The sequence below is a fragment of the Scyliorhinus torazame genome, chromosome 3 (genome assembly GCF_047496885.1).
Source record: "Scyliorhinus torazame isolate Kashiwa2021f chromosome 3, sScyTor2.1, whole genome shotgun sequence".
Taxonomy (NCBI): Eukaryota; Metazoa; Chordata; class Chondrichthyes; order Carcharhiniformes; family Scyliorhinidae; genus Scyliorhinus; species Scyliorhinus torazame.
Window position 1 is genome coordinate 167655374 of NC_092709.1, and position 12832 is coordinate 167668205.

The 12832-nt window shown below is 47.7% G+C and overlaps 1 protein-coding gene across 3 annotated transcripts in view; it reads right to left on the reverse strand.

Moving 5' to 3' along the window:
• Window positions 1-12832, reverse strand: part of LOC140408803 (protein sel-1 homolog 3-like) — a 142170-nt gene that overhangs the window by 68568 nt on the left and 60770 nt on the right. For all 3 annotated transcript variants that reach the window (XM_072496521.1, XM_072496520.1, XM_072496522.1), the window contains exon 11: window positions 2638-2817. In XM_072496521.1, the coding sequence (XP_072352622.1) occupies window positions 2638-2817 (180 nt within the window). The remainder of the gene's footprint in view (window positions 1-2637; window positions 2818-12832) is intronic.

Genomic DNA, 12832 nt, shown 5'->3' on the forward strand with positions numbered 1-12832 from the left:
GTGAATTCACCAGTGGAGAATCAGGACTGTGTCATGCTGGTGCTCGGAGCGTCGCCGGAGTGGTATTCACAGGCCTTTGCATAGCATTGAACACGCTTACTTGTGTCAGGCCGCTATTTTGAATGGGCACCCAGATACCAGCCCCCCTCTCCCCACAACACAAATGTTGACAAAGGAAGCATCTCCAACCCCTTATCAAGGAGGGGCTTCCTCTCCTCCAACTTGGGAATAATGGGTCACACACCCCCCCCCCCCCCCCCACACCACACGGGCATGAGGGTCACCCAGCTCTACCCCACTCACAGCCCCTCAGTCCCCCCTTCAGCCACCCAACCCCCTCCCCTTCCCCAGGCCCCCCCATTCAGAACCTGCCCCTGGCATTGCCAATGGTGCACTGCACCCTGGCACCATGGCACTGACACCCTAGCCTGGAAGGCTGGACCCCGATAAGGGTCAAGGGGCTAGCTCATTGCTCATGTACCCCTCTGCTTCTGCCAGGTTGCAGAGGGAAGATCCCCTAAGCGGCCTGGGCAACCTGAACATCACTCTTGGCATGGTGATCTCAGGCAGCCCTCTGTTCAAAATCATCATTGCTGTCTGACCTGTTTAAACTTCGAAGTGGCTTTCTTACTCTGAACTGCTCTGCTTGACAGCTTATGAGCAGTTCAGACATTCATTGAAGATTCACGCCAGGAAGACTTTCCTTTTCCTTGTATCTGTTTCCTCGGCCCTATCCTTTAGACCTTCTGCTTTTTGAAGTGCTTGAGCCTTCCTAGAAAGCCCACAACATTGGAAAAGCCTTGAAATCAGAGAAGATCCTTTGAAATATTTAGCATTCGGGGCGGCACTGAGCACTGCTGCTTCACAGCACCAGGATTCCCAGCTTGGGTCACTGTCTGTGCGGAGTCTGCACATTCTCCCCTTGTCTGTGTGGGTCTCCTCCAGGTGCTCCGGTTTCCTCCCAAAGTCCAAAGATGTGCAGGTTAAGTGGATTGGTCACGCTAAATTGCCCTGTAGTGTCCAAACGTTAGGTGCGGTTGCTGGGTTACAGGGACAGGGTGGAGGTCTGGGCTTAGGTTGGGTGCTCTTTCAGAAGCCGGTGTAGACTCGATGGGCTGAATGGCCTCCTTCTGCACTGTAAATTCTATGATTCATTCAATTTCACAGTGCAGTACCTTTAACTAGCTTTAGATTGACAGCTTAATGGTTTAAACACAGCTGGCATGAGATGTAGGTAATTGTTTATTTATCTTTCTCTTCATACTTGAATGCATCTGAAGAACCCTCCATTGATCCTAAACGTAATGTGTGATAAACAACCTTGTTGTGATTGACAACTGCTGGCTATTTCAAAATGGCTAAGCTTCCTTTCACTTCCTCTTTTCAAACCACAAATGGGGGAGTGGCCATTGTGGGGGGGGGGGGGGGAACTTGCAGTTACAGGGAGGAGTAGAGCATCAAGGGAGTACCAAGCATATTCGGGGGGGGGGGGGGGGGGGGGGACGACAACCTGACGATTTTGTGACAATTGTTTGGTTGTTGGCCACTGGGGAGTGAGAAGAAGCACCCTAATGCTTGATCCATGGGAGGAGGTGTCGGAGAGCCCCGATTACAGATGTGGTGGGTGGGAGGTCGCTGCTCTATCACGCTCAGCCCCACCAGACAGGCAACATAAACCACACCCCCTGATTTTTGTTTTATCAGAGTGGCTCAAGATCTGGTCTGAAAACTTGGCAGTGCAACGGGAAAGGTACAAGCCAGTTTTCAGTCATGGTCTGACACTCTGACAATTTATGGGAAAATCTGTCCATTGTCTCAAATTCAGGTGGACATTGATTCTCGACAATTTCCTACCACTGACCTTTCAAATTTAAGTTTTCAAAAATAATCCACAAACGTGGTCTACCTTCCAATAATTTTTTTTAAATAAATTTAAAGTATCCAATTTTTTTCCCCAATTAAGGGGCAATTTAGCCTGGCTAATTCACCTACTAGGCACATCTTTAGGTTGTGGGGGTGAGACCCACGCAGACACAGGGAGAATGTGCAAACATCGCACGGACAGGGCCCACCTTCAATAGTTATACAAATCCTTTCGTAGAACACAGATTCATAGCATCAGAACTTTACTGTTTATCATGCCTTGCACCCAATTATTTGAATTCTAAATCAAAAATTGAGCATTAGTCACCTTCTAAAAAAAATTCTAGAGTAGAACGATTACTATTGATTTTGTTTTTGAAAAATGTGTTATACAATGATCTTTGGTGTTACTGGGGAATCCAGTTAAGAGAGGTCATTAATCATGAACTATATCAATAACAGAAGTACAACTGATAGCAGGCAGGCCATGACTTTACCAGATCTTAAAAGACAGGGTTGATACATCAGTACCCGTAAAAATATTCTTGCAGCTTACAGAAATCTTATAACAATTCATAATTATTCATAACTGATTTTTTGATTCTGACAAAAGACTTTCCCCTCAAATTAAATAGCAGACGACAGTCATTAAACTATTTTCAACTATGTACGCCCTTTAAAGATGGCCCCTCGACTCTATCAGGCTCAACCTCCCCCACCAGACAGGCAACATAACCACACACCCCTGGTCTTTTTCGAGTCCATAACACTTACCTGTTCTCCATCAAATACATGCCGATCATTAATAGTCTGTTGTGCAATGTTTAAGTAGTAACTGTATGACATATCGTAGTCCAGGCGGTACCCATCAATACCTTGATCATGCTTATATCCAAGATGCATTAGGGCAAGTCTGTCATTTCCTTGCGCAGCAACCAGACTGTACAACAAACCCTGATGAAATATCAATGAGATTCTATTTTTTAGAAAAGAAGACTGAATACAAAGATTTACTCCAAAAAGTTACATTTTGTAGTTGCCTTTTTAGTTGTAAGTTTAAACAAAGAAAGCAACAAACTACATAATTGATCACTAGGCTTTGTTGCTGAGATGTAAATGACTGACAAAGCAACTAACTCCATTGGATAAACACAAAATTGTGCATGTAACTTTAAAAAGTCTATGTACATAAACTGAACTCTTGCCAAATAACAATGTGATAGATCGGATTCATTTCATTTCATGTGTAGGGCGAGGCAAAGAATGTAAATTGAAATCGGTGAACTTCTTTCTTTTAGAGGAATGTGAACATACAGAACAACAGCCATGATCAGACACACTTAAGTCACTCAATGGGCAGCATGGTGGACAGTGGTTCGCACTGCTGCTTCACAGCACCAGGGACTCTGGTTCAATTCCAACCTCAGGTGTTTGTCTGTGTGGAGTTTGCATGTTCTCCACATGTCTGTGTGGGTTTCCTCCGGGCGCTCCGGTTTCCTCCCACAGTCCAAAGATGTGCAGGTTAGGTGGATTGGCCATGCTAAATTACCAATTAGTGACCAGGGCTATACAGGTTGGGTTACAGAGATAGGGCGGGGTGGATAGGGGAGTGGGTCTAGGTAGGCTGCTCTTTCGGAGTGTCGGTACAGACTTAATGGGCTGAATGGCTTCCTTCTGCATTGTAGGGATTCTATAATAAGAACATAAGAACTAGGAGCAGGAGTAGGCCATCTGGCCCCTCGAGCCTGCTCCACCATTCAATAAGGTCATAGCTGGTCTTTTTGTGGACTCAGCTCCACTTACCTGCCCGTTCATCTTAACCTTTTATTCCTTTATTGTTCAAAACCCAATCTACCTTTGCCTTAAAAACATTTAATGAGGTAGCCTCAACTGCTTCACTGGGCAGGGAATTCTATAATACAATCTATCTTACTCAATAAAAGAAAGCAAAGAATGCACAACATTTTCCTTTTGAGTGACGGACTTGCTTAAATTAGGGAAATGATTTCTGACTTCACTCCTGCACTCTAACTTTCTCATGACCTTTTGCTGCCTGACTCGTTCTCAGTATTCGGTGGCAAAGTCTCTGCTCGTCCTTCTGGGCTTAATCTTTAACCAAATAGAGGTGGGTATGGAGTTGGGCAGGCACAGAATTTCACCACTCCAACTCCATGCCTATTTCCCAAATAGCAGGAGGGGGAGTGGGGCACGGGGCTACCTTCCAATTCAGTTTGTTAAAGACCAATTAAGGCCTCTCATCAGAAGTTTCTATTGGACTTCCGGGTCCCCAGAGGCATCAGTGAACAGAATATCTGCCCAGAGGCAGCCTTCAAGTGGGACTCCAAGGTTCAATATCTCCTGGGAGAGTTACGGGCCCTCTACATGAGCTTGGCTTCTGCTGCCCTTCCAGTCACCCTGTGGATGGGTTCCCCCACCCCAATGGTAGCCAGTTGCTGAGGCAATTTTGTAAATGAAAAAGCAGCCTGTTGTTTCAACGTGCTGAGGCTCATGAATAGTCCTCCAGTTTCAAAAGCCCACATCAATTGGAGGGTGTGCCATCAACTGAGAATTTGGGGAAAGTCACAGCTGGGTGACTGTTCCTCACACAGTGCAAGCTTCTGACCTGCATTTGACTATGATGGCAGGAGTCTGAAGCCTGCACGGAAATCCTGCCTTCTTGGCAGAGGTGAACCTACAATTTTGAAGGCTCTGTGCTCTCCGGCTTTATGGGGCCCCACATTATGCCCCACCCCCGTGGTGACTTGGCAGTCTGCCCCCAAAGTGCCCCGCCCCCAATGCATCATTGTCCTCCTGACCCCGCCCACCCTTAGCTCTCACACAATGCAAGGCACAGTAACCCAAATTCACTGCTCACACACTGGCTGCTTGAGTGCTCTTTAACTTAAACAGTCCTGTACTGTAATTAATAAATTGTAATCCAGGCCTGCCCATTGTCAGCACGACCACAGAGGTGGTCAATGTTGTGATCTGTGTGTCTTAAGAGGTGAGCAAACATGAACTGGCTGATGGGCAATGGGATGGAGAAATCAGCCGGTGATGTGACTGCAGCACAGCGCAGGACAGAATGAGCCAGAAAAAGTCCATCGCAGGAGCAATTACTCCAATGAAGTGGAAAGTCCAGTCCAAGTCTAATATCAATGGCTTTGCTGGCAACTGTCTGGCAGGACTCAGTTCTTTAATTGTCCAGAAGAGTAAGGAGAGTCTTTCTGAAGGCCAGTAAGAGCGATGGGGGATGACAGTTACTCACCGGTTATAGGTGTCCACATGTGACCACCAGCCATTATATCAGACCAGCATATGTTCTCTCTTGAAGAACAGAGTTTAGACTGGAGAACATGGTAGAGGGACAGATTTTTTTTTAGATTTTCTTGCTTCATCAGTGGTTTGCAATCCATGGCAACGTAGGTGGCTTTTCCTCTGCACTTTCTCTTCACAAAATCATCAATCACAGCATCATAGGTAAAATCTTGTAAGGATGCACTTTCAATTGTCAGTATTGCTGAACTTGTCAAATGTTCTTCCCAAATAATTTTTCATTCTCTTCAATACAGAGAAAGAACGTTCATCGGAAGCATTTGTGACAGGTATTGTTAAAAAGATCTTCAAAATGATTTGCACATTTGGAAAGGTTGTCAGGAAACCATCACGTACAAGTCTGTGCAAATCAGCTGGTGATCTCGAAGCTGAGATTATCATTATCGATGAAATGTCTGAATTGTTTCACTTAATTTTCAAAAAGATCTGTATCTATGTCCTCCCGGTAGAATCCAATTCATCTCTTACCACATCCAAACGTTTGTCAAAAGCCTGCAAAATAATTCACCAGTCTTCTTCAGAGATTCCCATCTACTCTGCAATTGCACCATTATTGTGTCACAACTAACACTGAGGGCGGGATTCTCCGAAATGGAGGCAGAGTATTTGCGCCATCGTGAACGCCGTCGAGGTTCACGACGGCGCGAAACGGCCCCTATCCCGACCGATTCAGGACCCGAAAATGGGCTAGGAGCGGCGCCGCGTCATTTATGCGCGCCAGGCCTTGGCGGCGCCGCATAACTGGCGTCACCCGCGCATGCGTGGTTGCCGTCCTCCCAGAGTCCGCCCCACAAGAAGATGTCAGACGGATCTTGCGGGGCTGCGGAAGGAGGTCTGCCTTCAGAGAGGCCGGCCGGCCGATCAGTGGGCACCGATCGCGGGCCAGACCGCATTTGAGGCCACCCCCCCCCCGCCACCCCCCCCCCCCCCCCCCCCCCCAAGTGCAGGATCCCCCCCTCCCCCTTCCCCCCCCCCTCCCCCTCTGTGCAGGATCCCCCCCCCGGAGGCCACACACCCAGCGTCCCGCGCTGTTCTCGCCGGCAGCGACCAGGTGTGGACGGCGGCGGGGGGGAACCTGCCGTTTTGGGCAGGCCGCTCGGCCCATCCGGCACCGAGAATCGCGGGGGTACCGGTGAATCACCATTTTGGCTGTCTCGGGCGATTCACTGGACCGCGCTGCGCAAAACGCGATTGTGCCGATCTGGCCGCTTCCGTGAATCACGGGAGGGCGTCGGACCGGCGTCGCGGGAAAATTTGGCGATCCAGGCGATTCTCCCAACCGGCGCGGGAGCAGAGAATCGCGCCCTGACAGTCTCAATATGATCTGCTTTTTCCATTTTAAAGTGATTTCATTGTCTCTAATAATTTCCTGTGTTTTGTACACTTCTCATCATTAGAGGGACCTGTATTCTTTGTTCATGTTAGTGCCTCTGCTTCCACCAAGGTACAGTCATTTTGAGCTTCCATGACAAAACGTTTAACTGAGGCTAACAATTGTGAAGTATTCAATGTCTACATTTTGCAGCGATTTGCTGATAGCATTAATTTGTTGAATTAAACATTTCCACAAGACAGTAAAAACAGCAATTTTGTACTTTTTAAAACTTCGCTGCTAAGGATTTTACTTCAGCTGCCACAGGTGGTTTCTCAGATTTTGAAGTGGCTTTGTCTGAGAAGCATTCCTTTATATCAACAAAGTTCAGTCTGAAAGCCAGAACTAGCGGACCACCTGATATCACAAATTCTTTTGACCGTTGAATGTTTTCCATGTGCCTGTTCCAAGTGTGATTGCAGCATATACCAGTAATGCATGGAAACTAAAATAAGGCACAGAAATCTTGAACAAAGTCAAAAAAATGTACGGCTGCTCAACACGATTCAGATGCTGTGTTGCAGATTAAATTCAAAGAACATGAGATTAATAATGCACAGGTGTTTGCATTGTTCAGTCTGGTTTGTAGACCTGAATATTTTCCTGCCATATTTGCGGCATTATCAAAGCTGTGCCCACAACAATATCTGATGTCCAAACCTAAATTTGAAAGGATTTCCAAAACTGTTGTCCCCAGGCACTCAAGTGTGGGATTGTAGCTGGAATAGTATTTGGCATCTTTGGCTCCATTAGTGAATTGGTGTCTGAGCCGCTCTGCCAGCATAGTGATGTCATCGTAGGTTCTGTGCATTAAAAAGTTGGTCTATCCCAAGACACAATATTGATGACTTTTCAAATCCTCTTCGAGAAGCTCTTCAAATTCACTGAGATATTCAAGGCAGGCTAAAGGATTACCTCTTTCGAGTTGACACTGATGACTCATCATGTCCTCCTAGAGGGAGTCCCAATGCAGTCGGCAGTTTGACTGTGGCAATAACACATCTCAGCACTTTCCTCCAGTAAGAACACACCTTTTCAAACTGAGCCGATAATGCAGAAACAATTCTCCCAGATAATTTACAGCTTTGGACAAATATGCAGATAGCCTTAATGTGACTTTTAGAAGTTTCATGATCAGCAATATATTTTCCAACATTTCTCCAGTTAGATTACCCATCAACAAATGATTGTTTCCCTTTACGACAATCAGGGAATAACATCAACGCATAACAATCAACTGCCTTAAAGGCTTCTGAAAAAAAATCACCTAATTTCTCTTTTCCGTCCTGCCATTACTCTTCACCCTCACAAAATGGGACTCATGAAGACTTCTAAACTACTTTCGGCCTTGACCTCATTCTTTTCTCAAATTTTCCATATTACCCATGTTCTCTGGTCTATTTTTAGGAAATATTCAATCATACCCAGTGGACCAGATTTTGGTTATAAGGCAATATCTTCAGGGTAGGTTTCTTCCCTCACTTCAGCAGCAGAAGAACAAAGAGTTTGAACAGTACCTTATAGTTCCATCCCCATTTCATAGTCCACACCTTGTTCAAGGTTTTCAGCAGATGTGTTGTCTCCGGAAATTGACAGGGCGAAGTCATCAGACGGGTCACCAAAACATTCTGTGGGTGTTGTTGTTGAGGATGAATGTGCAGGTTGGGCACTGTTCAATATTTTGAATCTTTTGACGTAGCGTGCCAAACTGTCTTTTAGCCTAGCTTCATCCTCTTGCCTTGCTTTCAACTTCCTGCATTTTTGACATCCAGATTCCTAGTGTCTCTTCATATTGACTGGGGATGATCAGTCTTGATTTTAAGGATTCACAAATATGAATTTTCAAAGTCTTCTGTTGAGTGAAACCTCCTTAAAAAAAAAACACCCACTTGTCTAAGCTGCTCAAAAGCAGTGACAAATTAAACAAAGCTCATGAGAGACCGGTGGTGGTGGTGGGAGGTGGGGGTGGAGAGGCTTCTAAAATTTTCATGTGAGGATGAGCAGGAGTTCACTGCCAGAGTAACTGGCTACTCCCAAGAATTTTGGGGGAAGCTGTGATGCCAATGGCCAAGGGTATCATAACAGACACCGGCATCGATTAGAGAGAGAAGAATGACCCCAAAAAAGGCAGTAAATTCAACGTGTAAATCCAAGAAGGAAGATGTTGCTTTCGGCCCAGCCTCTGGCTTTAGTCAAGTCGCCCCACTCCTCCCAGATTCCCTGAAAACCACAACGCTGGCGCTTGCCTGGTACCTTCGCACCTCTCGACTGCTGCTCTGCTCACCTCTCGATTCTCGTTCAGGTGGCCGGGCCTCGAGACTCGACAGCCCCGTGTGCCCCTGGCTGGCTGCCTGGCTGCTGTGAGCTCGTTATCTGACCTGGCCTCTGCTCTCTTGCCCTTGCCACCCAATCTGGTTGCTGCCCAGCCCAGTCCTCTCACTCTCAGCCCTGGCTGACCTCTGGCTCTGGTTGAGTCGCCCAGCTCTCGCTGGCCACTGCCCCCCAATTACCCGAAAACATCAACGCCAACGCTTACCTGGCTTTCTTCGCATCTCTCGACTGCTGCACTGCTCACCTCTCGGCTCTCACTCAGGTGTGGCTGGGCCTTGACGACCAGGTTGGCTGCCTGGCTGCTGCTGCTGCCTATCTGGCCTGGTGGCCTGTTCTTAATTTGGTTGGCTGCCCGCTCTCTTAAGCCTTGGCCTGGAGGTTGAAAGTTCCCCCTGATGGCCGTTGACGAACACCTACCTCCTCGCCTTGCTGAAGGCATCGCAGGCTCTCACACCCTGATGTTGGTCAGCGACCTCACTTTTGCCTCAGGCTGTCCACCTGTCCCAATGCCTGAAACCTCGCTGCTGCTTTGCACCTTTACTCAATGAAAGTTCAGAAATTTCACACCAATTCAGGAGATCCATGTCTGAACCGCTGTAAGTCTGCACAACCTCCCAACATCTGACAAACTGTTGTCCTGCTCTAAAGGCGAGTTCACCAATCAGAGCCTGTATTGTCTGATAGGCTCGGTAAGTGCTTGCTACCAGGCTGGTGGAGTCGGGATACTCAGCAATGATGATCTCTGATCACGCCCCATACGATGTAGACATGAAGGTTGATTCAGGTCCTGCTCAGTTACCCCTTTGGAGGTTTGATACTTTTCTGTTGGCGGATAAAAGTTTTTGCGCGAGGATCTCCTCTATCAGAGGAATATTTGAGCTTTGAAGATATTTCTCCTTCAACGCTATGGGAGGCGCTGAAGGAGGTCGTTAGAGGGGAGATTATCTCAGTTAAAGCACACAACCAAAGATGAAAGATCAGAGAGGCAGAGGGTGGCGGATGCCATCTTACAGGTGGACCGTCAATACTCGATCAATGAGACAGCAGAATTGCTGGCCAGCAGGAAGATGCTACAGGTGGAGTTTGGGTTTCTCTCCACAGGGCAGTGCACTTGCTGCAATGTTTGGGGGGGGGGGGGCTCTCTAAGAACACAGGGAAAAGACTACTCACCAGCTGGCACATCAGCTGAGATGGCAGGCGGCCTCTCAGGAAATTGTGCAAGACAGGGATGGGGGTGATAGACTGATCTCCACCCGAACAAGGTTAACGGGGCATTCAAAGCTTCATTTCGGAATCTGTACGAATCGGAACCCACGGAGGATGAGTCCGTAATGTACAAGTTTTTAGATGGTCTGGACTTCCCAGTAGTGAAGGAGGAAAGGGAGGAATTGGAAGCTTCTCTGACTCTAGAGAAGATTAAGGATGGTATGGGATTGATGCAGTCAGGGAAGGCGTCGCGACCAGATGGGTTCCCGATTGAATTTTACAAAATGTTTGCCAGGTTGCTGACCCCAGTGCTGCTAGAGATGTTCGAGGAGTTTCAGACTCGTAGGATGTTGCCAACCTCTTTGGTGCAGGCGACGATCTCGACATAGTAGAAGGATAAAGACCCGGTGGAATGTGGGTCGTACCGCCCCATCTCTTTGTTGAATGCAGATGCAAAGTTGCTAGCAAAGGTATTGGCGAGGTGCATGGAGTCCTGCCTCGCAGGGATGATTTCAGAAGAACAGACAGGATTTAACAAGGGGAGACAACAGTCGGCCACTGTTCGGAGACTGTTCAACGTGGTTCTGTCCCCCTATCCATCCCCTGAAACAAAGATGATTATTTCTCTGGATGCGGAGAAGATGTTCAATAGGGTGGAATGGAACTATTTTATTTGAGGTCTTCGGCAGGTTTGGTTCAGTTTTATATCATTTGTATAGAACTTTTGTATAGAACCCCACTGCCAGTGTCCATACAAATGATTTAAACTTAAAATACATCCGACTGGGAAGAGGCATGAGACAGGGATGCCCATTGTCTCCTCTACTGTTTGCCCTGGCTATCGCACTGAGGTCATCCACAGAGTGGAGGGGAATAGACAGAAGGGACAGGGAGTATAGGGTGACCTTCTATGCAGGTGTCCTGTTGCTGTATGTGGCGTACCCTCTCTCCAGTGCAGAGGAGATAATGAAATTGCTCAACAGTTTTGGTTCCTTTTTGGAATACAGAGTGAATCTGGGTAAAAGCGAATGTTTTCTGGTGAATCTCCCAGGAAAGGGAGCATCCTGAGAAAGTTGCCTTTTCGCCTGGCCAGGTCCAACTTTCATTATTTGAGAGGTTGAGTGGCATAGACTGGGCCTCACTACAGAAGCTAAATTTTGGGATCCTGGTTAGAGCGGTGGAGGAGGACCTGAAAAGACGGGATAGACTCCTGCTGACCTTGGCTGGAAGGATCCAATCGATTAAAATGAATATCTTCCCAAGGTTTCGGTTTTTGTTTCAGTGCCTTCCAGTTTTCCTTTCAAAGTCTTTTTCTACAGGAGTTTATCAGATTACCTTGTCTTTTATTTTGCCGGTAGGACCCTGCGGATCAGTAGGGGGGTTTTACAAAAGAAGAGTCAATCAGGGGGTCTTATGTTACCCAACCTGTCATGTTATTATTGGGCAGCAAATATTGAAAAGGTGTGGTGGTGGCATAGAGGGACGGAGCCCATGTGGGGGCAATGGAGAGGAATGACAGTAAAGGTACTCCTAGCTTGCGGGCATTGGTTACGGCTCCCCTTCCATTTTCCCCAATGGAATGGACTGCCAATCCGGTGGTGGTGGCCATCTTGAAAATATGGGGACAATTTAGATGACACTTCAAACTGGGTGCTATGTCAATGTTGGCCCCAATCTGTGGGAACTATTGTTTTGTACCATCAGTTTTGGATTCATCCTTCGGGGTTTGGAATGAGGAGGGGGTGGAAAGGTTCGGGGATCTTTTTGTTGATGACAAGATCCTGAGCTTTGAGGAATGGCTGGAGAGGGGTAAGCCCTCAAGAGCTAACCACTTTCGATATTAACAGGTATGAAACATTACGCGCAAGAAGATTGAATAGGTGAGTCTTTGCAGACAAAGGGGATAGGTGCGAGCGGTGCTCTGGGGTCCCTGCCCATCACGCACACATGTTCTGGTCTTGCCCTGGGCTTGTGAACATTTGGGTCTCCTTCTTCAGCACCATGTTGGGCATTCTTGGGTGTCGACATGGAGCTGTTTTGGGGATCTCAAACTTGCCGGAGTTACAGACAGGGATGAAAGCTTATGCTCTTGCCTTTGTTTCCTCGATAGCCCATTGGTAAACCTTGTTTCGCTGGAGTTCCTCGTCCCCGCCCAGGTCGCTTGGCGACCTGATGGAATTTTTACACTTGGATAAAATCAGGGACGCGATTCTCAGCTTCCGCGACTAAGTGCCCACGCCGCCGTGAACGGCGTCGAGGTTCACGATGGCGCGAAATGGCCCCGGTCTCGACCGATTCAGGCCCCGACAATGGGCTAGGGTCGGGGCCACGGGAAACTCGGGGGGGCGTGTCGCTAAAGCAGCGTCATCAGCGTGCGTCGGGCATTGGCGCAGCATAAAAGCGGCGCCGTGTCATCCGACGCCTAACTGGCGCCACCCGCGCATGCGTGGTTGCCGTCCTTCCGAGGTCGCCCCGCATGAAGATGTCGGATGGATCTTGCGGGGCGCGGAGGAAAGGAGGTCCTCCTTCAATTCCAAGGTTGGTGGAATTGCGGATAGCGATGAGGACTGTCTGAGGATACAGCAGGATTTAGATTGTCTGGAGACTTGGGCGGAGAGATGGCAGATGGAGTTTAATCCGGACAAATGTGAGGTAATGCATTTTGGAAGGGCTAATGCAGGTAGGGAATATACAGTGAATGGTAGAACCCTCAAGAGTATTGAA